Source organism: Lepidochelys kempii, chromosome 19 (genome assembly GCF_965140285.1).
Source record: "Lepidochelys kempii isolate rLepKem1 chromosome 19, rLepKem1.hap1, whole genome shotgun sequence".
Taxonomy (NCBI): domain Eukaryota; kingdom Metazoa; phylum Chordata; order Testudines; family Cheloniidae; genus Lepidochelys; species Lepidochelys kempii.
In genome coordinates, this window is record NC_136398.1 from 9,674,364 (window position 1) to 9,699,879 (window position 25,516).

Here is a 25,516-nt window from a genome sequence, read left to right on the forward strand (position 1 = left end):
ACAATTGGGTAATAACATAGTAAAAGCCCCCTGATTGGTTAAGAACTTAGATTGGTTAATAATTAAATCACACAGTGTTTTGATATCACATGCTGCAAAGAGCCGCCGGAGACCCATTAAAGAGCCACCTGCAGCTTGCGAGCCTCAGTCTGAGTATGACTGGGTTAGACAAACACCTGTCAGGGATGGTCTAGGTGATACTTAGTCCTGCCTCAGTGCAGGGGACAGGACTAGATGATCAGTCGAGGACCCTTCCAGTCCTACATTTCTAAGATTCTGTATTTCTCCAAGTATCTACCAAGGTGAATCCATTTTACAGAGAGGGAAGCTGAGGCTAAGTGACTTGCCCACGGTCATGCACTGGGGCAGTGGCTGGGTATAAAATCCAGGAGTTTCTAATTGCCAGCCTCTGCATGAACCAGTAGGACATGCTCCCGGATGACATGCAGTCATCAAGGCTGGTGTTTGCTTTAATATTTAGAGTGAGGATGTGATGTTTAGCCACACTCTGTTAGTAATAATGCTTTGTACTTTTACAACACATTTCCTGTAAGGATCTTAAAGCACTTTACAGACTTAAACTCTCATGATTCCCCTGCGATGAGCTGGTAGGCCAGCTATACTTATTCCCATTTTACAGGTGGGGAAACTGAGACACAGAATGTCAGTGGTGAGCATGTGTTATAGGTGCCGGATCTGCAGAGGCTACCTGTGACAGCCCCTGCTCGGGGACCTTGCTTCTTTAGCTCAAGTTGTAGCTGCACAAGACCTCCTTTTGGTTCCAGGCACGTCAGCCAAGATAGCAGGTGTTGTGTAAGTGACTCGGCCACGATCAGATGAGGACTCTGATGGAAGATGGAGCTCCTGGCACCCAGTCCTGCCCTCTGCCCACTAGGGCACGCTCCCTCACTGGCCAGGGCTGAGGTAAACAACCTACTGTGGGTCTGTGCCTTTAAGAGAGTCAGGAGGCAGCCTGGGGGGGACTGGGTGTAACCTTGTTGAATCAGTGAGACTGGAGGGGGTTGGAGGCTGGACAATAGTTCTGAGCTGGGTTGCTAAGAGCCTGGAATTCCCCATGGGGAGGGGAGCAAGGGACCTCCAGAGGGGGGCGGGCCTCACCCTGCTGAGCGGCAGGCAGCTGCACCAACCACAGAGCTGGCTGGGACTTACCTGGTGCGGCTGCCTCCGCTCAGGTGTGTCCGGGAGTCCTGCCCCTGGACAGACTTTCCGGGAAGGGAGCTGGGCATGGAGCCCATCGGTGCCTGGAGCCCTGTGAAGGTGGCGCAGTGGCTGAGAGGTGAGTGTGGTGGAGGTTTCAGGGCTGGCCAGGGGCTGGAACAGATTGTCCGGTGGGGGGTGCTGAGAGCCATTGAACCAAACTGTAAACCCTGTGTGTGATGGAAACCACTTCAAGCCAGCAGGCATGGTAGCACCCCTCATTCCAGCACCTGTGGCCAGGGGGTGCACTCCAGCCCCTAGGGCGGGCAGGCGGCTGCCCGCTCCCACGGCAGAGTCTGTGCTGGCAGGAGGAGCTGTGCAAGACCTGCTGGGAGCAGGAGTGGCTGAAACCTTCTGGGGGGCCCTGGCAGAGGCGGGTGAGACTCATGCGGGCATGGCGTGGCTGGGCACGGCTCGGATCCCTGCCCTGGGGGAGGAGAGGCATTCCTAGGGGAGGATATACAGTCCAATGCAGGGAGGTGCACATGCTGGGGTGGGTGGATATGCAGCTCTCTGGGGACCTGCCAGTAGGGAGGAAACAGATCTGGCAGCCAGGGAAGGCAACTGGTGTTACACACTTGGTGGGATGGGGGAGAAGGTAGATCCGGAGGTTCTGTTCTCCCAGTCTCCTGACACGAGGACGAGGGGCCCATCAGTGAAACAGAAAGGGGACAAACTCAAAACCGCCACAAGGAAATATTTTTTCCCCACAGTGCGCAGCGAGATGGTGGAACTCACGGCCACAGGATGCGTCTGAGGCCAAAACCTCCGCAAGACTCCAAAGGGGTTTGGATGTGTTTGGTGGATAACAGGAATGTCTGGAGTTAGACGAGTTAATGCTATTCTGGAAGTGCATGCTTCAGGGCTTAAGCCAGCCTCTAACTCCTGGGGTTAGGAGGGTTCCTTCACCGTGCTCTGAAGCAGCGGGTGCTGGTCTCTCTCCAAGGTTGGCCTAGGTGGTTTCTGATCGAGCCTGGCAGTTCCTGTGCCCCTGAGGGAGCGGCGGTGGTGAAGGCGAGCGGACAGGAAGGCCTGGCAGAGCTGTCAGCAGAGGGGGAATCCAGGCTGAGGTGGTGGTGGCAGATGTCTGGACGTGGGCAATCTGGGAGCAGCTGGGTAGTGACTGCGTTTGCCCCTTTCAGGCCTGGACAAGGTGCTGCAGCAGTATCCCTTTGAGACGTGGTCCCTGACCGGGAACGATTTGCTGCAGCTGTCCTATCGGCGCTTGGAGGAGCTGGGCCTGAGGTGTGTTGGCCATCAGGAGCTCATTCTGGAAGCTGTGGAGCAGCTGTGCGTGCTGGTGAGTGAGCGACCGTGAATCTGGAGTGAGGCCCGCTCCCGATCTCCAGCACCGCCTGCAGTGAGCGACGGTGAGAGGGTTCCCTCCCAGGTCTCACCTGCGGCCTTGCTTCCCAGAGGGAGGGAGCTCTGGGATTCAGGGGATGGGTGGATTTCCCCCCCCCCAGCAGTTTTGGGGAGCAGTGCAGAGTTGTGGGGTGTCTGCCACCCTCAGTCTTCGTTCTGAGCCGCTCCAGGGCTGGCTCCTCTCTCCTCTGCTGAGCTAGTTTGGATTGTTCCCCCAGAACTACGAGCTGGAGACCACCAGCCTGGGGACGCTGACGGAGAAGCTGCAGCAAGTCGCTTGGACCACCCAGACCCTCATCCTGAGCCGCAGGAAGGTGACCGCGTATGATGGCGAGGCCATCGAGACGCCCTCCCCGGACCTCCTGGCCTGCATTGCTGAGCTGATCACGGCGGCCAAGGGGCTCTTCACCTGGCTCAGCAGGTACTTGCTTCCCCAGTCTGCAGAGGCCAGGGAAAGAGCATGGAGAGACTGGAAGGCCAGGGCCATGTAAGGAGGGATCCCACATGATAAGGAAGGGGATCGCTGAATGGCACGGGGGGCAAGCTACAGGCCTTCTGTTTCTGTGGGGTTTGCATACACTGTCTTTCCAGAGGTGGAAAGGGATGCCAGACCAGTGCTGTCAGGACTGGTTGCGTGGCAGCCAGTGTCTCCCTGGCCAGAGGAGGATGGTCTATTAGCACAGAGGGACAAGGCTCCACTCAGTGACTGGGGAGGGGAGGGCTGTGACCACGCTATTCTTGATGATGGTGAAAACAGCAGCAGGCCAGCCTGGAGCCTTCTGTGCAGAGAAAGGGCACATCATGGGCAGTGGCTGGACAAGGGTCCTCTGCCCGTGTGCTTCTGCCCTGGAGGGACCCCCTCTTGGGGCCAGAGGGGAGTTTCGTCTCCACAGCCTGCTCATTCCTTTGCTGAGCCTCCCCACAGCAGAAGTGGCTCTATGGGGTGTGGACACCTGCGTGGTAGGAACAAGACTGAGACTCCCAGCTTGTTCCACTGGGCGCCCGGCAGCTGCCCACTGCAGGCGAGGAGCTCTGCGTTCTGTCACCGGCTGTTTGTGCCAACTGGGGCCCCTTCAGAAAGCTCCGTAAACTCCTGGAAGACTGTGTTTAAACCCCTGGCCCGAGGGGAGGACGGTGCCTCAATTAACTTGAGGCTCGTTGGGCCCTCTCCTCTCCTGCCTCCGTTTATCTAATGACTCCGTCTCACTCACGCACCTCATAGGTATCTCTTCTCTCACCTGAATGATTACTCAGCCAGCCGGGACATTGTCTCGCTTTGCGGAGAACTGGCCCAGATCCTGCAGAAGGTCAGTAACGAGGGTTTAAAAATCCCAAGAAACCAAAGCCAGACTGTGTCAGGGTTGGCATGTTTGTGTGTTACCCCTGAGATGTGCAGGGGGCCTGTGGATATGGGTGACGTCTCTTCAGTACTCGTGTCGTGCCGGGGTGTCTCATGACCTCGGAAGTGAGAGTAGGAGGGGCAGAAAAGGAGGGTGGCCCAAATACCATGGTGATGGGCACAGTGTAAGGACTGACAGTCACACACACCGCACACACTTTTCTCACTAGCAAACGATCAGTGAGATGTTTCCCAAAACTTCATCAGGATCTCCCCTCCAAAATGTTCCTCCTTGGCTGATAAATACCCCCTTTCCCAAGAGAGCGTGAACTCCTAGCGGGACTGGGGAATCTATTTATTTGTTCTTATTTCAATTCAAAACATTTTCTCTTAGTCTCGGCAACACTGCTTGACCAGCAAATATTCTGGACGCTGTCAATTTAACCACTGTGTTACTAGCCCCTGGGATTTTAAAGCTTCTTTCCCATCCTCTAATTTGTCCCTCGTCATGCTTTGTCTGTGCATCTCCCTCAGCTCAGAGAATGAAAATTGCTCATGTCTGTTTCATGTTTGTTTCAAAGTCCATTTCACTTTTGGGCTGTCCCCTGCTGCAGTGTTTGGGTTACTAATGCTTTAGGTAGATGTTGTTTAATAATGTGTGTTTTCATTACAATTTAAATCTGTACTGGAGACCTTCCTGTTGCTCTTAGTGTGTCCATACATCTAAATGTTGGGCCACTTCTGAACAGACAAGTGAACCTTGCACCGGTTCAATAGTATATTTTTCAGGGATAAAGCCGCGTGTGTTGATAGACTAGCCCAATGTCCAATTTGGAGCTTGTCGCTTATAGAGGAACCCAGCCATATTCTTCTGCATTATGATTTTTATCCGTGAAATCTGGTTCATTTCATAGGCAAACAATTTGCCCTTCCAAAGTGTTTTTATCGGACACGGGGCGCCGTCCCCTCTGTCAGGGACGGGTTAGCGGTAGCTGAGTTAGATGAATGGATATTGGTGGAAGGATGGAGAGTGTTAAAAGAAGGAATCTGACTGGAGATTATAAACTGTCAGCTGATGGAACAGATAACCATACCCTGCCTTTCAATAGTTCCCTTTCCCTACAGTTCTCAAACTGATTTACAAACATGAATGAAGCCCTATTAAATAAGTCAGGGTCACCCACATGTGTAGATAGGGAAACTAAGGCACAGAGATGAACTGATTTGCTCAATGTGTCAGGACTAAAATGCCTGAATCCTGGCTCCTCATCTCCTGCTCGAACCACTAGACTCATGACTATAAGCAAGTCGCTGCTGAAGGGGTGTATGTCGGAGTGGTGGTATTTGGGTAATAGGAAGGAGTGCTGTTAACTACCTTCATCCTCCAGTTCTCCTCTGTTCACACGTCTTCTGCAGTGCTCCTTCATCTTGCATTCACAGGCTGCGAGATGGTAAAAGCAGACTCGGGTCTCGGCATGCCTTCTAGCCAGCAATGCCTTTGTAGTCCACAGGGCCCAATGGGATCCCAAGTATGTTCTGACTCTTCTAACAACTTCTTGGACCCCAGCAGGGCTCTCCAGCTAGAGTAGAAGGTTAGCAGGAAGAGGTACCCACCGACAGCAGTGCTGGTAGTTCAAATCCTAGGCATGCGCCTTTCCTTCAAGAACCCACTTTAGGGGCAAGTCCATGGGTACCTGGGGAGCCCATCAAGGAAGGATCAGGGAGGGACAGTAGGTTTTAGTGTTGCAAACATGTTGTGAATGCTTCCTGGAGAGAGGTCTGGAAGTGGAGCATCCGTGCCAAGTGGAGAGACCGCGCTTTGCCTGGGGTGTATGCCATCAGGTCACTTGAGCCCTCGTCGGTATCTATCTTGGGAATGGCCTTGCTTTATAGAAAGGTTATGGCAGTGATTCACAGCTGGCCAAAGGAACGTGTGTCCCTGAGATGCCCAGGGAAGGCTCTGTGCCTCTGAGGTGCTGCCCAGGGGAACGTGGGATATAGGGGATGAGAGAGCCATGGGTGTATCCGCAATCGGACCCCTGGCCTGCCACAGCTCAGTCAGCTGCAAGGAAGGAAAGAGAAAATGACCAGTGTGAGCAGGGAAGGGACAAGGAGATAAACAACATCAAAGTGGGGGTGGGGAACTGTTCTTTATATAACCCTGTGATTCACCCTTTGAGATCAGGTTCCGGGCTGGGGGGGAGCTCAGTTGTCCGTAAGACTCAGCTGAGCGAAAGGGAGGAGAGAGACTAACGGGCCGAACCAGAGATTCAGGGGACGCTGTTCTGCTGAGCCACAGGTACTGGGAGCTAATAATTCTCCTAAAGATCCTGGCCTGCTCAGGGTGGAATGCAGAGTCCGGGGCACCCGCAGGAGAGGGCGTGTCAGGAATGGGCTCTGGGCTTCTCTGGCTTTGGAGACAGGGCCTGGAAGCGTGGAAGGGACGGGTAGCTCTGAGGTGGGGGAGGGGAGATTGTGACATGGAGAGAGATGGAAAAGGAGACTCAGAGAAACCTTAATGGCTTGTAAATGAGTGGGAGAGGGATGGAGGGCAAGGGGACAGGGTCTGGGGGGCAGGAGACAGGGTGGAGGGCTAGGGGATGGGGTCTGGGGGGGAAGGAGGGAGGGTGGAGTGCTAGGGGACAGGGTTGGGGGGGCAGGGGCAGGAGGGTTTAGGACTGTGGGGCAGGAAGAAACTGACCCTACTAATAACCTAAAAGTAGAGCCTGCTGGGATATTTTAGGGTTAGAGCCAAGATCCACCCGTGCAACAGAAGGGCGCTCAATGCCTTGCCTGCTCTACCTTGCTGTGGTTCACACCTTCCTCTGCCATGCTAAGCCAGGAGGTCCCTGCCATTGTGCCCTGCGGGGTGGGGATTCCTTTCTGCTCCCAGATCCAGAGGTTGGTGTAACTGTGTCTGAGCAAGAATGGCCTCAGTAAGGCATCTCTCACCCATTACCCCCTGTCCCCCATCCCATAACAATGGACTCTTCTCCCTTGGGGAGGGGACGGAGCCTTCCAAACACCGACTGCCCTCTGGACAGACACCCCTCTGTGTCTAGCCCAGCGGCTGCCCCACATTCTCGCCACGTGCGCTGCCTGGGTTGACCAGTTCATTCTTATTTCCCATCTCCAGGGTGTTTCCCCCACTCCTGCCCTCCAGCAATCTCCTCTTGTCTTAGTCACTCTGATCTTCCAGTGAAATTCCCAAGAAGAGGCTGGAGGTGGGGCCTCGGGGCCTCATCCGAAGCCCCTGGAAGCCAAAAGGAGACTCTCAAAGGTCTGTCCTTAGAGCGAGGAGTACCTCCGACAGCAACTCGGATCCTGGATCCTCTTTCCGTTGCTATACGGAGTCGTGTGAGGGCTCAGCGCAATTGCCCAGTGACTCCCCAGCCAGATTGTCGGGGAGTCGGGTGCTGCGTGGGCGGCTGCGCGCTGTCCGCCCCCATCCGGGCTAAATGGCAGAGACTAAAATGACCTCTTGGCAGAGTACCCGTCTCTGGGAGCATGAGTATCATCAGCCCACCTGCAGGGGCCAATCGCCTGTCCTCGAGGATCCCAGTGTGCTCCTTAGGCCTAGATGTGATCGGCCAGGCTTTCCCTCCCCCAAACACGGGCTTTCTCGCAACACGCAGCCGCTGTCTGGGAGGAGCCAGGCGGCACTGACGGGAGTGTGTGAAGAATGGCGTCTCCGTTGGAGACAGCTGGAGGAGTCGAGGCTGGTGGAATGCAACAACCTGCCCTGGAAGCGGGCCAGGATGCTGGGGTTAATCCTGCTGCTGCTCTTAAAAACCAGTGCTGAGAAGTCTTTCGTGACCACACAGCCTTACGTCTCGCCTGGAGGCCAGCGGCACGGCACCCTCTGGGACAGGGCGGGGGCATTGGGAGAGGAGCCACCAGCACCTGGAACCTGTGGGCTGTGTTGTGATCCCCACCGTCATCCCAAGCAGGGCCGTCATGATCTGCTCCTGGCTTGGAAGAATCTCGGGGAGTTACAACATATAAAAGCTGGATCGACCTAACTTATTGCGTGTCTCTCGTTCTTCTAGGACTGCGGAGTGTCTGAGAGAGAGAACCGGATCCTGCTGATTGTAAGTATGGCTGTGCCGCTGCCGTGTGTGTGTGTGTGTGTATTCTGCAACCCTTGAGGTCGCTGCTGCCCTTCTGTAGAGGCCGTGAGGTCCTGGCGGGTTTCCGGAGGAATGAGTCTTTCCTGCTGTCCTTCAGTGCAGGCACCTCGCGGGGATCTGTGAGAACATCTCGAGCTGCAGCCCGGCAGCCCTGCTGAACCAGACTGCCATCTTGGAGAGCGTCGACCTCGTGCCCACCGAGCCAGAGGACAGTCTGGTGAGTCCGCTCCTCCGCCACTGGCTCACGCTGGGGACTCGTTTGACGTTTCCAAACTCTGTCTGTCCCTCTTTGCAGGGCATCGAGATCAAATCCACTAACTCCTGCCTCCACTTCATAGCGGGAACCGCCACTAAGGTGAGAGATTTGTCGGGGCCGGGGGGTGGGGGAGGAGATGGCTTCTGATTTGGTCTTTCCAGCCTGCAGGTGCAGGGAGATGGCTCAGAACTGGTGTCCCAACATAGCCCCCTTCTTAAACCTGCCTACACTGGCCCATAATGAGCAAAATCCATTTTCCCCCTGGGTATCAGAACCCCCTGGGCTTGTTAAGGCACCAAACCCTCTTCCTGAACCAGCTAGGACATGGGCTGCACTGGACAGGACTTGGCTGAGTCCTTCCTACTCAGCTGCCTTGTGGCCGTGTGTCACGCTAGCCTTGGCCAAGGCTTCAGCCGGCGCCTTGGTTCAGTCGTCTCCTCCTGCGCTCACGCCTGTGATTGAACGGGAATCGCCCAAAAGATCAGGCCTGCGAGTTAATGGTTAATCCCCCTTTCCTGAGCCCCTCTGACTTACATCAGCCAGAGAGCTGCTTAACTCTGATTAGGCCGCAATGTAAGTGGCTTGAGAGCTTGTCTCCGCTTCCCAACGAGCACGGTTCTGACACCGCTCGGGTCTTTTCCTTGCCTCTCCTCCTAGTCTCCAGCTGACGACTGCAGCCAGATCCTGCCGGGGGATGAGATCGTTCAAGTCAACGGGCAGGTGGTGGTAAGTATGTCCCTGTCCTCGGTCCGTTAGCTTGCTGGTCTCTTGGGACAGCCAAAATCCTACTAGGAAAGGGGGTCTCTGAGTGTAGCTGCAATCATGGCTGATGTATATGGTCTGCCCTGGCTGATCCTCATCTGTGTTAAAGTGGGGAAGAACCTCACACTCGGTAGGGGGTGCAGCCTGGCCTCTGGTTAGAGTGGGGGGCTTTGGGTTCTAGTCCTGACTCGCTGTGTCACCTTTGGCAAGTCACTTTCATTCTCTCTGAGTCTGGTGGGGCTCCCCACGTGCGAGACTCTTTCCCAATGGAAGGTGTGATCCCAGCCCCGAAGGGATCAGGCTAAAACTCACTTCAACTCTGGGCCTTGCGGACCCCCTCCTGGCAAGGGGATTGTGCTGGCTCCCCCTTTATAAAAGGCTCTGAGGTCCTTGGATGACAATGCAACATATCCCTACTCATGTTTACTAAGACTGGTTGGTTCCCACTTAATTGCCCTGGACCCTCTTGACTGTAGGAGTCAGATGCCACTGGGATGCTAGAATGGCTAGTTTCCTTTATTAGAAAGCCTGGTGCTAGCTTTTTTTTCTTTCCTCCATCCCCTCTTCGCTCTCTGACTCACATGCTGCATGGAGGAGAAGCAAATGCCACCAAAGCCTGGCTTCCCCCTCCCCCTCCTCCATTCTAAACACAAGTGCTTGGGCACACCCAGGAAACAGGTAGAATCGCTGTAAGGAACCCAGTGTTTCTACCCTGACTCTCTGGCAAACCACATGCTCAACAGACTGAAACCAGATGAGAGAGGGGGAGGAAAGGAGGGTTTCAGGCTCAGTGCTGGGAGAGGCCAACACCCAGCACTTGGCTGAGCTCTCCACGCTTACCAACATCAGTTAATTTAGCCTCGTAAATCTCTACTGCCCACTTGAGTGGGGTCAGAATCGTTCTCTCCATTTGACCGTGAAGCATCTGGTTAGGTGGGTGACTGTCTGCTTGAGCTGGTCAGAAAACGGGTCTTTTCCTGTGGGAAGAAAAGTTGACTTTTCAGCAAAAAATCAAAATCTGAAACAACTGGGTTCAGCAATGGTGCTGCGGTACCCCCTGGGAGTTGTCATTTGAGTGCTCTTGCTCCCATCTCCTCTATACCTGGGCTCCCTAGTTGGACTATATCTCCCATGATGCACCAGTCTCACCTCTTGGGGAAAGCAGATGGTGCATGACAGCATCTCTGGCTGTGATGCAGCATGGGATATGTAGTCAGGCTGGAAAGCCCAGCATATAGAGGAGACTGGGGACATGAAGCAGCTGGAATACAGCTCCCATGAGGCACCACAAAAGATCTATCCAAAATGAAATGTTTCAGTATTTGAACAAAACCTTAACCTCTTTATGGGCATTCAGGTTTGCAGCAACAATAAAATCAATTTCCACAGAAATCAGATACTTAGAAAAATGGAAAAAATTGTTCCATTGAAAACCAGTTTTCATGGAGAATTTTCAGCCGGCCCTCCTGCTGACCCTCTGACAGGGAGGACCGGCTGGCTGGCTGCAGGCTATTAGCTGAATGTCTCTGACTTGGCCGGTGGTGCTGCGGAAATGGACAGTGAAATGAGAAGGGCATGGATGACTAGCTTACGAAACTGCTTTGATGGCCAGGTGTTTAACTGGTTTGTCACGTCGTTTGGAATCCCTGGTGGGCATGGTGGGATTGTTGCTGGCTAGCTGGATGTCTTGTGAAGTGCGTGGTTGCTGAATCACACGCCTATAGATTCCCTTGTCTGCACCATGGAGCTGTAATAGATGCAGGTGTCTAAACCCTGACCACTGCTTGTATCAGGTGCCTAGGGAGAGAAACATCCCCTTTCTGAAATCCAGTGGCTCGCGGTGCTCATGGTCCAGAGTAATAGTTACCAGACACGAGATCAAACTGATGGCCTCACCAGCTGACAGAGCCCATGTAACAGAGCAGAATGACTTGCAGAGTTGCCTGTTTCAAACAGCCCATTCAGTGTGATTCGGCCTGTGCTGGCGATGAGCACTGACCTGCTAATCCCATGTGTAGGTGGGTTGGACTCGAGTGAATCTGGTAAAGAAAATACTCGAAAAGCCAAACCAGGTGACGTTGGTGCTGAAGAAGATTCCACTAACCTCTGTGGGGTCCCCGTGTTCCCCCAGGTCTCCGTGCCATCAGGTGAGCCCGACCCGGTACCCCCACACCCCCAGCATGAGGACTGAACCTTTACTTGCTGTGCTGGATAGGCAGTGACCGGCTAGGAACCCAGTGGTGCTGGGCATTCGGAGGTGGATCGCAGGGCCCTCTCTGCCTGGTCCCCAGGGCTAGCCGTTGCTGCATTGCTGTCTTTTTGGAGGGGGCACCAGCTCCCATCCCCACCCAGCATGCCTCATTGTGCTGGCTGGAGGCTCCTTCCTGGGGCTTAGCAGTTCTGCAGCTACCCTTTCATTCCAGGCCCTATCTCGGGTCAATGCTTTTGTGAAGTGCCCCGAGTTTCCTCTGACTCAGTGCTGAAGGCTTTGTCCCAGCAACACAGAAGAGCACTAGTGTGGTGACCCTGCTCTGCTGTGCGTCTATTGAGCTCCAGTGGTGCGCAGGATGGAAATTCGCTGACTGTTTTATAGGCACCTGGCAGCTTCTTGGGTGCTGCAGAATCTCCTGGCTTGGAAAGCAATGACTCTCCAGTAAGCTTGGTCTCCCTGCCTTCCAGGTAAGAGCCCAGAACCTTAATCCAAAGTGACTTCCTGTTGCTAATCTTTCCCTAGGCCTCTCTAGCGGCTCTGCCCTGTGGCTTTGTTGGGAGGAGTGATGAGTCATTGTCTGTTCATCACAGAAAGGTGGGGCGGGCAGGGACCTCAGAGGTCTAGTCGAGCCCCCTGCGCTGAGGCAGAAGTCAGTAAACCTAGAATCAGCATCTCTCAGATGTGACCACTAGGGGCTTTTCTTGCAGCCATGGGGGGGTGGTAATAGCCCCTCCCTCTCCCTGTTGCTCCTGGATGCACTGCCCTGGTGTTATCTGCTGGGGCGGCCAGCCAGGGTTGCGCCCTGCCCTCCTCTGGAGACACTTGGGGCACAATGCTGGAGGAGCAGGCAGCCGGTGAGTTCCCCACCTTCCCTGGGGCGGTGGTGCTCAGGCTTTTGGCTTCAGCCCTGGGGTGGTGGGCTGGCAGGCGCTGGCAGGCACTTGCAGGGCGGCTTTGGGCTCCAGTCCCAGGCTCTGGCCCCCTGCTGCCTCCCCCAGCCCCTCATCCAGGGCTTAATCTGTCCCCAATCTTGGCAGGGCTGAGTAAGTCTGCTGTGAAAAGTGATACCTGTATGTTTAATTTCACTTTTCACAACAGACTTATTGGCTAGCAGAAATCAGGTATGATGATTTGGACGTGTCTAAGTGCCTCTTTCTTTGTTTCTCCTAAAGCTAATTAAGTATTTTAGGAAAAAGTGTGAGAGTGGCCACCAGCAAGAGTTGGGGGCTGCACTCTGGGCCATCAAAAAATTTGTCCTGAGAACCCCTGTCCTAGACTATTCTTGACATGTGTTTGTCTGACCTGTTCTTAAAAGCCTCTGATGATGGGGCTCCCACAACCTCCCTAGGTAACCTGTTCCAGTGCTTCACCACCCTCCAAGGTAGAAAGCTTTTCCTAATATCTAACCTAAAAATCCTAAATTTCCCCGGCTGCAAACCAAAGCCAATTACTTCTTGTCCCACTCTCAGTGGACTCAGGAAAACAATTGATCACAGTCCTGTTTATCACAACCTTGTAGGTGTTTGAAGTCTGTTATCTTGTCCCCTGTCAGCCTTCTCTTCTCTAGACTAAACAGGCTCAATTCTTCCAACCTTTTCTTGGTCGGTGGTGTAAGTCAAAGACCCTGCTTCTGTAGGTTTGCTCAGGTAGAGGGTAGATCTGATAAGATCACCGTCACCAGAGCAAGGTTCCTGTTTTCAGGCTCGCATGCCAGGGAAATTTGTAATGTTGTTATGAATTAATAAGCAAAACTATTTGTTTCCTTAAGGATCTTCTGGGGGAAGGGGTGGGGAGGTTGAAACGATTAAAACAACCCTCCTCTCTCCTCCGCATCCCATCCTTCCCCAAATGCAAAGGTTCCTGTTTCCAGGGAGGAAATGTGGTCGAGCTTTTGGATCAGACACTGGGAGTTGGGACTCTGGGTTCCATTCCCAGTTCTGTCATAATTTGCTGTGTGACCTGAACAAGTCACAGCACCTCCATGCCTCAGTTTCCCCATCTGGAAAAGGAGGAGGAGATGTCCTTTCCTCACAGGGGTGTTGTGGCCTTGCTAGGCAGTGTTTGCCTCATGGATAGGGCCCTGGACTTCAACTCCAGAGACCTGAATTTTATTCCTGGCTTGGCTGCTGGCCTGCCAGGTGACCTTGGACAAATCACTTTAAATTTAAAAAAAAAAAAAAAGTCTGTCCCTCAGTTTCCCCATCTGGAAAATGGGGATAATTTATGAAGTGCTTGGAGATCTAGGGCTGAAAAGCACCACAGAAGATCTAGGCAGTATTTATTTATTTATTTTATGTTGTTTTTATCTGGAGCCTCGCACTTGTTTTGCCCCACTGACTTTTCCATTAAGTAACATTTTGTGTGGGAGAGGAAAATGATGCAGCATCAGCTCCTAGATCGCACGTATGGTGCCAAAGGTAAAAACGGCCCACGTGACCAGCACCGACCGGCATTGCTTTGCTGAACTGAACTCTGATGAAACGCTCCCACCCACACACCGTTGGGGCTTGCAGGGTGGCGCGATCCTGCTGAATAGCAAACATACCACAGGGTTGGTTTGCTGTCAAGTGCTAGCTAAAGGTTTCTCCTCTCCTGAAGCGTGATCGCCGGGTTGGAATCGGGGCTGGACTCTGCGCTGGATCTCGCCACTGACGAAGAGGAGGAGTTTGTCTCAAGCCACCCCAGAGAGGAGACCAGGGACTTCCTACGGCAACTCCCCACTGAAGGTAGGAGAGAGCAGATGTCCTCTGCATCCTGTGGAAAGCAGCAAGCCCTCCTCTGAAAGGCTTTCCACACTGGTGCGAGCTCTGCTTGTTGCAGGTTAGTGGGACTCGATTGTGGGCAGATACTTGGCTGAGAGTCCTGTGCCCTGTGCAGAGCAACACTGGGACCATAGGTGCCGACTCCGTGGGTGCTCTGGGGCTCGAGCACCCGTGGGGTGGGGGGGGAATAGGGGGTCCTCAGCACCCACCAGCCACAGCTGTTTGGCAGGGCCCCAGTGCTGCCAGCAGAGCAGGGAGCAGCTGGCAGAAGGTGCTGGGGGAGGGAAGGGGCGCCGTGGGGGAAGGGATGGAGAGGGGGCAGGGCCTCAGGCCAGAGCGGGGATGGAGCACCCACCAAGGAAAAATGTCAGCACCTGTGACTGGGACTCCTGTTATAAATGGCGCCCGCCCCGGACACTCTGTCTGCCTCCCGTACAGCGCCGTGCACATTTGAGCCCCTATCTGATCCTCTTTGTGCTACTGTGATATAAGTAAGTCAGGAAAGGGACCAAGCCGACTGGAGTCAGGGCAGGTCTAAAGAGTGCTGCCGACTGCTTGGAGCGGAGGCCTGGGTATCCGGCGTCTCTTCCTGGCTTGGGTGCTGACTCACTGTGCAACTTTAAGCAAGTCCCTTAACAATGCTGTGCCTCAGTTTCCCCATGTGTAAAACAATACTGATAGTACCCTCCTTGCAGGGCTCTTCTGAAACTTTCATCAACTAAGATTCCCGGAGATCTCCTGAGAGATTATCCATTGTGTGATATGTGCAAAGGTGCTCCATGTAGGGCACATGCAGAGCATGTGGTAACATTGGTTCTGGAGGGCCAGCTTCCCCACAGAGTTTGTTTGGTTTACATGGCCATGGGGTGGGGGAAGTGAGTTGAGACTACAGTGTTCGGGTAAAATGTGGCATGGACGATACTGTGCTTCAAGCCTTAAAGGGTAGGCCCCTTGCAAACCTCAGGGCTTGAGCAACTGGAATGGCGCTCATGTTACAGAATAGAGGCTTTAGTGGGGCCAGCTGGGGATCTGGCCCTAAATTTTTAACCAGCTGTCTGACCTCTCCGTGCGAGTGAAATACAAATCGCTATGTGGCTCAGAGGTGTTGGAGTCCCCCTGACCAGTTTGATCTTTGCAGGCGCTTCAGCAGCCCCTACGTTGGAGATCCAAGCTTTGGGGGCAGGATTTGAAGGGCGCAGCTCCCCCGTTGCTGTCGCTCCAGCCAGACCCAGCACCTTGGAACTCGGATCTAAGGAGTCCCCAGAGAACGGAATTGGGAGCAGAAGTCGGGGACCAGAATCTCCCGCTCTTCCAAACAAGGTGAGAGGAGAGCGAATGAGCCTAGGCCAGTCTCTTCCTGTGTGTCTGTACAGTGACAACCCTCTGGGCCTGAGGTGGCTGAGGCCTCTAGGCACTAATGCAGCACACACGACTAAGATAAACATGGATGGGGTTGAGAAGGCCACATGGGCTCCTAATGTCCCTCCCCTATTAGACCAGAAGGAACTCCATTAGAAATTTAAAAGGCAACAAATATAAAACTGAGATGAGAGGGAAAAAATCTTTAACTTTGTGTGTGGTGAACTTGTGGAACTCACTGCTGCAGGATGTCTGAGGCAAATAACAGGACCCTCATCTTCATCCTTAAAAATGATTGGGATTTTCAAATGTGCTCAGGGCTGGCCTACTTCTGTTCCCAATGAAGTCATTGGGAGTATACCCTACCCTGCAGTTAATGTCACCTGGTGGGCAGGCAGCTGCATGCTGAACCAGCTATAGCTCCGGGTGCTCTAAGCAAGAAAGCTATGATCACCCAGCCGTTTCCCGCATACAACGGCCAGCCAGCGAGTGCATTGTCTGCTCTCCACTGGCAGACCAGTGCCATAGACAACGGCGTCTCCTGCACTTTATCGTCTGCCTCCCAAAAGCCTAGTGAGTTGCTTGCATGGCCAGGATCTTTGTAACCACATGTATCTGTGTCCTCTCCATCCCTTTCAGAGCAGCACCAAGAGTTGCTCCAGGCAGAAAGGTGAGTGGCCTCCTCCCGTCCCCCTGTGGGTTTGACAATCTTGAGCATTTTGAGTTAACCAGGGGATTGGAGCATTTCCTCCCCTTTCACAAAGGATTGTTTTTCCCCAGGCCCAAGGCGCATTCTTAGGTTGCACATTAACTTGGCCACAGGGCCGGTGGCCCAGGGCAGCCCGCCAAGGAGGGTGCCGTGCGCAGGGTTTGCCTGAGTCCTGGGGGCTGACCGGGTGAGCAGCAGCGTCTGGAGGGGGCGGGGGGGACCTGAGCTGCAGGGGGGCAGTTGGACAACCAGCCAGGTGACTCCTCCTGATCAGGGCTGCCCCTCCTCCCTCCTGCTGCTCGGCACTGGGAGCGTCCTGTTTGCTGTGCAGAGAGATGGGGGCGAGGCTGATGTTGGGGTGTCCCCCTCCCCCCACCCATGAACCCGGTCTGCACTGAGCTGGGGTGACAGGACGGGGCGGGGGGGGGGGGAAATCTGTCCATGCTGCTGCCTCTCTGGGTCGGGCAGCTGCCTGTGTCTGAACAAGCCTTCAGGCTCCTGATCCTGAGGGCTTTCTTAAAGAGACAGCACGCTCCTACTCACTCAGGCGCCATGCACGCGCGCTGTCTCTCCTCACTCCCTCCGCCCCCCCCCCAGCCCCCTAGGGGTGCATGGGGCAGAGGAGCAGCAGTCCAGCGGGGGAGCGCCGGAGGGGGGATGCAGGGGTGTTAGGGGTGAAGGGGACACAGTGCAGGGGTTAGGAGTGAAGGGAGAGTGGGGATCCCGGGAAGCCCTTGAGGGCCAGGGGCAATGGGGGGGAGGGCACCATACCCACGGGGGCCAAGAGCACCAAAATGCACATTTGCCCAGGGTGCGATTTTCCTAAGGCCGGCCCTGCTTGGCCACACAGCCCAGAGGGAAGAGGGGTCCCGTGGGATGTGGCTACCCGGCGTTCTGTGCAGCTTGGCCGCGAGATGCAGAACGCACTCAGGCTGCAGAGCCCTGGAAGGAAGGGCCAGACATGGTGCTTGGGGCTGCAGAAGTGGTGTCCGTCTGGTGCCGCTTCTCTTGGCTGCGGAGCAGAATCTGGGTGTTTCTGTTCTGAGCCTGGGGCTGGGAGAACCTGCTCTGATCCTTTCTCTTCCCCGCCCCACCCTTCCTCCCTCCGTCCTCTGCTCCTTGGTGAGCTTCTGCCGCGGAAGCAAGGGGCTCAGCACTGGGCCGAGCCAGGCCTAGTGCCGGCCGGCTGTGCTGTTCCAGTCCCCTCTCCTCCCCCGCCAGTGCAGCTCCTTCCCCATCTCCTTTCCGCTGGCTGCCAGCTGCTGCAGTCCATAGTGGTTTTGGGGGATGGAGAGAGTCCCTCCAGGGGCTTGGCTGAGAACCACCAAGCTTATTTCCTTTGTGACCAGAGGCAGACTGGGATGAATGGCCGGCGCATTTACGGGCGGGAGCAGCTAAGGCCCAGGCTCACCATTGTCCTGCACCAAAAAGCATGGGACTTTCCCCACTGCCCTACAGGGCTCCTCTGTGTCTCCGCTATCCCCTAGCGGTGAGAGGGCGCAGGGGGTGGGGGAGCCTTGCAGAGAAGCCACTATGAGACTGCTGTCGGGGCAGGGCTGGGGCAGGATTCATGGGAAGCGGGTGGCTCCTCTTTTGGAGAGAGCTCCCCTCGCTGTGCCTCACTCCCACTGCCCCCCTCTCCTCCTTCCTTGCAGGAGTGGCTACCAGGCTGAGCCGCCGGCGGGTGTCCTGTCGGGAGCTGGGCAAGGTGGACTGCGACGGCTGGCTCCTGAAAAAGAAAGACCACGTGGGATTCATGTCCCAGAAATGGAAACGCTGCTGGTTTGTGCTGAAGGGCCACATTCTCTACTGGTACAACCAGCCCAGTGTGAGTGTGTCCCTCAACGCTGGGGATTAGTGGAAAGGGGCAGGTCGGGGGTATACAGAGGTGCCGTGTCCTCAGGGGGCTTAGGGCGGGAGGGAAGAGGGCATTGGCTGCTGGACTCCAGAGATCCTGAGACAAATCTACAGGGACCGTGTAAAGTGAGACAAGTTAGAGTTCGCTATGCTCAGAGCCTATTGGACTGCCCCAGGCCTAGATCAGCCCAGCCACTGTTGGGTTAGGGAGTCTTTGCAGGTGTGCCGAGGAATCAGAAGTTCAGAGAAGGGGGGAGAGATTTCTGTGCCTCTCCCTCCCGTTAGCGGCACCTTCTCTCCTGGCCCAGTTGGTGCATGTCCCCAAATGAGACTCCTCTACTCTCCGATAACTCAGTGAGCCAAATTCAGAGGTGATCTGTAAGAGGGGTGGGTGGGTGTAACAGCCCCACAGAGAGGGCTGGAAGAAGGTGGATCCTGCACCAGCTTTGTGGGCTTTTTCCCCACTCTCTGACTCCACCAACCCCATTTCTAAGGAGAAGCCTGATCTCTTCTGGAAAGCGCATTCAGGTCTATGTACTGAAAGGCCAGATAAGAAGAGCTGGGGATTATTCTTTATTGTTATAATACCCAAGGACAGCATGACGTTGTTGATTTACCTTCTTGGTACAGTGGCTCTCCTGGCCACAGAGTCCCACATGATGCCCCAAAACCAAATGAATCTTGCTTCTAAACGCCAATGGCAGCAAAGCCCCCTGTGTGTGACATGCCCCTTGTTTCACCGCCCAGGACGAGAAAGCCGTAGGCCTGATCAACGTGTCGACCTACGACCTGGAAAGCACCCGGGAGCAGAAGAAGAAATAGTGAGTACGGGAGATGCTGAGCAGAGACCTCAGCTTCGGGAGAGGAGGGCGAATTTAACCTGGGAGAGGAGGACCCTGAAGCACGGGTGGCGTGGGAGCGCTCTCCGTAGGGCAGCACATCCGTCGGAGCGCTTGGTGCCAAGCCGATTAGCCGTACGCAACAGTGCAGGAGCTCTGTGTGGGGAGAAGCTCCCAGCTGCTCCAGTCCCCGCCTCTCCAGCAGGAGGCGCTGAGTAACAGTGCTGTAGGGGAAACAAGCAGCCCCCTCCCAGCAGCTGGAAATGGGGCTAAGAATGGGACACCTGTTTCACTCTTAACTAGGGGGTAGTTACAGCTGCCCGCTAATACGGGAGGAATTTGTGGAAAATGCAGCCGCATCCTTGTTCTTCTTTCAGTGTCTTCCAGCTCTGCCATGAGAAGTACAAACCTTTCGTCTTCGCAGCAGAGACTCTGGCTGATCTGAGCATGTAAGTAGCCGGGTCGGGTTGGGGCAGGCCAGGCTGTCCCTGCATGAATTTGACATCGCTAAGTAAACACCCTGCGGTGATCCATGCAAACCATGACTGGCCACAAAACCCCTCTCCTTGCTTGCTAAAATACCCGGATGCAGTTAAACTCCAGCATTCTTGGGAGGGACTGAACCAGCCTGAATCCACAGTTCCTGTGGTCACTGGAGGCTGTGTCCAAATGGCCGGTACGATTCAGTGAGGGCTGTGGTTCTCAGGCTGAGATTTGTGGAACCCGCCCCAACGGGCCACAGACTAAAATGCTGTGGGGACCATGCTTTGGAGGTTTTGGGCTGCCAGGAAGGGAGGTGGCTGTGGAAGAGGGCCGGATCTCTCATTCCCAACGGGTTGCAGAAGGAAAAGGCTGGAGACGCATTGGTCTGAGATGGCTTTCGCCACACGTGAGGGGGTGCATGTGATGGAAGGGGAAGTGCCTGGGAACCTGGGAGGGGGTCTCTTTGGTGACTGTCCGTGATCTGTTCGTCTTCCCAGGTGGGTGAGTGGTTTGATCACCGCAAAAACCAAATACAAGCTGGCCCAGGAATCGCTCCCACATAGAGAAGAAGGTAGGAACCAGGCACCTTGCTGAACAGGGCTGGAACCCCACATGTGAACCAGCTATTACATGCCATGTCCCTACAGGGTGACTGGATGAGCCCCTCCCAGAATCCTCCTGACTCCAGTGGGCTCCACTCCCGTATCTACGTGAGCTGGGGGGAGGCAGCAGTGATGCAAGTGGTCTGAAGCGTGTGTGGGGCGGAGGGTCTCTCTCGTAATCTGGGAGCAGCTGCTTCGGGAAGACAATGCTTAAAGTGCACCCCTCAGAACACTGCTCTGTTTTCAATTGGCTGGGTCTGTAACTCCCACTATTCCCCCCCACCCCCGCACGGGTGCACACAGACATTTTAAGTACTGGTGGGGAACCAAAGCTCTTGGATCTTGGAGACCAGTCAGTCCGCACTGCCTCTGGCTTGGGGGTCAGCGTGGGCCCTGTGGCACCCTAGGGTCTGGTCTCTTCTCCAGAGTTCTGTGCTCAGCTGGTGAAGGCCCAAATGCACGGTGACCGAGATCCGAAAGGAGGATCACACACGAGCGATTCGCGTGGGAGACCTGCAATGTGGCGGGATCCATCCCGCTGGCATCGGGACTCCGTGCAGTGATTGCTGATTCATGGGCCTTTTGACAAAAGCGAGGGGACCCCAACTTTGTGGGGGACCCCAACTTTGTGTGCAGGGTAGGACCTTTGAGACTAAAGAGGGACACCCCTGAAAAAGGTGGTGAGTTTGGGGTACAGGGGTCGGGGGAAAGGGTCCTGCTCTGCATTGACTGCTGGCACCCCCCACTCCTCCCCGCTTTGAGACCAAGAATCCAAAGATGTGGGCGAGCCAGGCTCTGTTCCAGCTCCCAGTCTTTCCTTTCCTGGCCTGGGAGCAGCTTGCTGCACCTTACGGTGGGGAGGGGGTGAAGACGAGAATCCTATTGCTGAGCCATGAATCCTCCAGTCAACAAGGGGCAGCAGGGCTGAAGCGATGTTGGGTGACAAGACGCAGTGCGGCCTAATGGTTAGATGGCCAGCTTGGGGACCAAGAGGCCTTGCCCCACCTTCCCACTCCGTGGGGATCATCCCCAGCTGGCAGGCTGGGCCCCTTCTTCTCGCTAAAGTGCGGTGAGATCCTTGGATAGAAGGCGCTGGAGAAGGGCAGCTTGTGCTGGGCAGGAGCAAAGGGTGGTGGCTGGTCCAGGCTTTCCCGCTGACAGTCCCCTCTGCGCGTCTCCCGCCAGACTGCTACAGTGAGACGGAAGCTGAGGATCTTGACGACGACTCTCCCAAGCCTGGCTCTGATCTGGTGAGCGTCACCGGGGACGGGGGTGGACTCTACCGTCCAGCCGGGGAGAGCCCTGGCCCTGTGTGATGGGACATGGGATCAGCTGTTGGCCCTCCCTTTGCGGATGCTGGCGGGCGGGGCTGCGTCGCGGGTGTCAAACGCGGCTCGGCAAAGGGCGAGAGGACGGTGGCTCTTCCCAACCTTCCTTGCTGTTGGGGGGCGGGGCGGGTCTTTAAACAGAAATGTTCTTCCCCAGCTGCCAAGGAGAAGGGAGCTGCTCACCACGCTGGAGAGAGCCCAGCCCAGTGCTGCAATGGGGAGCCCTGACTCCACCGGCCCAGTGGGGAGCCCCGTCCCTGGCAGTGGCAGGCCCTGCTCGCCCCTGGGTAAGTGCTAGTGAGATCAAGCCTGGATTTAGGGCCGCTGTGCTCAGTGTGGCCCCCTGGTGACTGATCCAGGTAAAGCAGTTAGTGAACCCACGGCAGACTCTGCTCACAAAGTTGGTTCTTTCGCTCAAGCAGAGCGGGCTCCGGGGGGCGGGGGCGGGGGGTGGGTGGGGGGTGTTACACAAATGGGTCCTTTCTGGGGCAGGTCGGCGGGAGGGTGCTGAATGGAGGGCGGGGGAGGGGTTGTCAGGGCTTCTCCTTTGTTGTGGAGAATCTCCTATGGACACCCCACCCATCCCCTTTCTGTTCAGCCTCCCCCCAGGATCTGGTCTGGTGTGTCCCCGTACGATTGGTGTCAGAATGTCCAAAGGGCCATAGATCCTGTTGTGGCACCAACATGCCGTTCCATGAGCTAGCCGCTGTGTCTGGGGAATGTCATATTTCTCCAGCGCCATCTGTGGACGTTCTTAAAACCCTCTTGACCACGGAGAACCAGGGTCCTGAACGGGCTGTCGTGCTGAAGCCTGATCTGCTTGGGGCCATCCTCGCAGCAGGCATCACCTGCTCCCCACAAGTCCATCACCCTGGCACAGAGGCTGTTCCAGCCCCACTCTAACTCTATCTGCTGTGGCTCTCTTCCCCCGCCCCCTTCCTCCCCCCGCCTTATGCAGACTCCCCTGGCGAAGAACTGGAGTCCCTAATTAAGTGTCTGAAGCAAGGCGGGGTGTCTCTCATCGGCACGTGCCAGCTCGTGACCCACGAGCAGTACCGCAAATCCTTCATCAAGCGCAACAAAAACCCCCAGATCAACGAGAGGGTTCACCTGGTCCGGGCTCTGCAAAGCACGCTCAAAGTAGGTGAAACGTTCAAGCCCCCTCGCCGTGTAATGCCCTCTGACGCACAAGCACTGAGCCGTGGGGAATGTTCTTTTCCTTTTGCAGGCGAAGTTGGCTGAGCTCCAGATCCTCAATCAGCTCCTGAACGACTCGGAACTGACCTCGGAGAAATTCAGACACTGGAAAGAAGAGCATCAGGAGTTATACCAGGAAATCCACCAGTGGTGGGTGCACCAGCCAGGCCAGGCTGAAGGTCTAGAAGCAGAACTTGGCGCTGAATCCAGTCCACAGGAAGCTGCCGGTGCGAGGCCGTAACACATGGAAATAAGGCAGATCCCGGGCAATAACGTTCCCTTCATGAACCTCACTGCAGGGAATAACACGTCCTCCTCTCATTCCAGAGAGAGAGTCCTGTCATCTCGTCCCATGAAGAAACATGGTGCTCTGAGAGCAAGGAGGAATGCTGCTTGCTCACAACACGCAGTGCGTCAATGTAACTGGAAAGTGGGATGCATTTTAAAAACCCCGTTTAAGACACCTTAGAGCAGGATTTTATGTAGGGAACCACTTTTGACAAAGCCTTGTAATTCCAAGGACTGAGGGAGGAATTCTCGGAATGGATCCTCGGTTGGGTCTAAAGAGAATTGCTTGTTTTAAAAGAACTGCTGTTTCCATTTCCCAGTGATGTTTAATTAATCTGCATCCATATACTTCACTGACTAACTGACCCCAGCTCTGTGAGGCCAGAACAGTCCCTCTGGGTATAATTCTGAGACTGGGATATTCAACATGTTGATGCCTTGGCATTTCTCATCACTCGACATCCATCCAGAGCCCGATCAGAACCAAGAGCCCGTGTGATGGAAGATCTTTTATGGATAGAAGGATCAGAGAAGTGCTGCCTGGCCCCCTCTGGCTCTGCTTGTGGCGGTAAATATTCATTTGATAAAGAAAGGCTGGTTTTCATATATGTACAAATAATTCTGTGTAACAGTATTTGTGAGTGGACAGAGTCAGACTCTTTAAGTGCCATTCTGTGCTCTGCTACTAACTCCAAGTGTGACCTTGGGCGATTGCCTTAGTTTCCCTATATGTAAAAGGGGATAAGACAGATCTGCCTCACAAAGCTGCTGTATACTTTCATTTATTCATGTGGCCAAAGCTCTTTGAGCTCCCCTGCTGCAAGGCCTTGTTACAGATGTAGGCTGGCAGTCTGAGCCCGAATAAAGATCTGATCCAGCTCCCCTCGAAGGCGAGGGATGTGTTTGCTGTTGAGTGAGCTCTGCTTTGTTCTGTTTAAACATCCTGGACCAGTCTACCGTGCATTGGAAAGAGAGCCGACATCCCCCCTTCTCCCCCCACCCCGAGACGTGTGCTGTCAGGGTTCCCGTTACGGCTCTAAAATGAGCTGTGTAGATGTCACTTTAACATTGCTTCCCCTTCATCCCCCAGTTGTCAGAGCCCAAGCACCAGCCTGAGCCGCAGAGGGCTAGTGCTGTAAAAACAGCTGTGTAGACAAGTCTGAGGAGACGGGCTGGGAGGCTCACTCCTGACACAGCGTCGACAGGCTGACAGCAGCTGGCTCGCTACAGCCCTGCCAGTAATTTGAAGTAAAAGATCCAGCTGTGTTCTAGTATTTTAACTTTGCCATTTTTATTTTTTGTTAATCAAGTGCCTGAGCCCAAGTCCCTTTCCTTTGCTGGCAAATCAGTTCAGGGCCTGTTCTAGCTAACCTCAACTCTTACAGGGACCCAGGTTTGAGCTACTGAAATGCACCCACCCTGTCCCCCTACATGTGAACCAGAAGCTGCCTCTAACAGGCATTTCCTTGGTTGCTTAGGGCAGGAGACGGTTGAGCCTCCATCATCTCATTATCTTCAGCAGCTGCCAGGACTGGAGTCCACTTGGAAGCTCAGGGAGAGTCTTTCTCTTGCTTTCAATAGGCTTTGTTGCCTGAGCGTGCCTTCACCCTAAAGTTACCACCCTCGCTGCTTGGTTCTGCTGCCCCAGCTTTCCGGACAGCCGGAACTGGCTCACCAGGGCATTAAGCTGTTCCCTTGCTCGCCACCTCGCTCTAATTCGGTAACTCCAGTCTCAGCTAGGCTCTGGGCTTGTTCCTGTTGGGATGGGGAAGATCCCTCCATCCCTTGCGAGCTTCTGAGAAAGGAAAGCAGCCATTGTTCTATTTTTCTATTGTCAAAGCGGTTTTCTTTTTCTAAGCACTCTACCCTGCCAGATTTATATACAGCAGAGGTTCGATTTTATGTATGATCCAACCACTTCTCTGTTCCATCCTTAACCTCTCTGCATCTGGCCACTTATAGCTGGAATAGACAGGGGTTGCCTGAACCAGGCAAGGTTGGTTTTCTTAAGCCATGAATAAAACTGCGTTGATGACAGGTCCAGCTTTGCCTCCTTTTCTTAGATTTTAAGTTTTGGAATAGCAGCCTGTCTCTACAATGCAGGGAGTAGCTGGCTCCACGGAGACAGGATCCCAAACCCCTCTGTGCAATAGTCTCTCTCTACCCCTCTTTCCTTGCTTTCATCTCGCTTCAGGGGCTGGCCTCTCCTGCCTGGAGGGATATTCAGCCCCTCTCAAGAGGAAATAAGATGACCCTCAAAGAGAGGGACTATGCTAGGGTGCTCTGGAGGTGGGTGATGTCATCATGTGTTGTGTTACCTGAGCACTTCCAGGGCCTCAGACCAGAGCAGAGTCTAGCTAGGGCCGGGCCCAGGGAGAGCAGCTGAACACCGCTGGCCTCTGCTTGAGGACCAGAAGCATTTGCATGCCTCCTTCCCACCCTCCACCAGCAGCAGCAGGCACCATCCCACCCCTATCAAATCTGTGCTTGGAGAGTCCCGACTCTGCTGCCAGCTATGCTCCTCCCTTATCAATTTGCTTCGGCTGGATTACCTCTGGGTCAGCCCCCACTGCCAGTTCTACACCCCAGCTCCCCCCAAAGCTGCCCTCACTGTGCTTCCCCTGCCCCTTACAGATGTGACACAGCTGGAAGTGTGCACTCCCCTTCTGCTGCACCCTCCCTCAGCCCCTTCCCCCTGGTTGTGGGGGGGGGGCAGTTTTCAAGTAGCATCAGGGAGACAAATCTACAGGCTAGTAAAACCCCAAAGTTGGCACGGCCCCTGAGACACCTCATTAGGGAGACGATCATCA

At 54.8% G+C, this 25,516-nt stretch overlaps 1 protein-coding gene across 4 annotated transcripts; it reads left to right on the top strand.

The window, feature by feature from the left end:
• The first annotated feature begins 1,048 nt into the window (after positions 1-1,048).
• Positions 1,049-23,623, top strand: CNKSR1 (connector enhancer of kinase suppressor of Ras 1). Of its 4 annotated transcripts, none has more exons than XM_073317531.2 (21): positions 1,050-1,297; positions 2,361-2,518; positions 2,802-3,004; positions 3,806-3,890; positions 7,972-8,013; positions 8,150-8,269; positions 8,348-8,407; positions 8,966-9,034; positions 11,089-11,217; positions 11,664-11,749; positions 13,881-14,008; positions 15,183-15,364; positions 16,043-16,073; positions 17,768-17,940; positions 18,717-18,790; positions 19,186-19,257; positions 19,789-19,862; positions 21,079-21,143; positions 21,379-21,508; positions 22,180-22,361; positions 22,450-23,623. In XM_073317531.2, exons 1-21 carry the CDS (start codon positions 1,246-1,248, stop codon positions 22,657-22,659), a joined length of 2,325 nt encoding a protein of 774 aa, XP_073173632.1. In that variant the 5' UTR covers positions 1,050-1,245; the 3' UTR covers positions 22,660-23,623. The 4 variants fall into 4 exon arrangements, with proteins under 4 accessions (XP_073173630.1, XP_073173632.1, XP_078705522.1 ...); XM_078849397.1 differs by lacking the exon at positions 1,050-1,297 and adding an exon at positions 1,357-1,595; XM_073317529.2 differs by having other exon boundaries at positions 1,049-1,297; positions 8,150-8,407.
• The last annotated feature ends 1,893 nt before the right edge of the window (positions 23,624-25,516 follow it).

What these genes read in the sequence shown, in the direction of transcription:
- CNKSR1 (XM_078849396.1), top strand. Translation starts at nt 1,424, where the DNA reads ATGGTAGCACCCCTCATTCCAGCACCTGTGGCCAGGGGGTGCACTCCA. An exon ending in CTCCCGCTCTTCCAAACAAG is followed by an intron (nt 15,365 to 16,042) that starts GTGAGAGGAGAG and finishes CATCCCTTTCAG; the next exon opens with AGCAGCACCAAGAGTTGCTC. An exon ending in ACTGGTACAACCAGCCCAGT is followed by an intron (nt 17,941 to 18,716) that starts GTGAGTGTGTCC and finishes TTCACCGCCCAG; the next exon opens with GACGAGAAAGCCGTAGGCCT.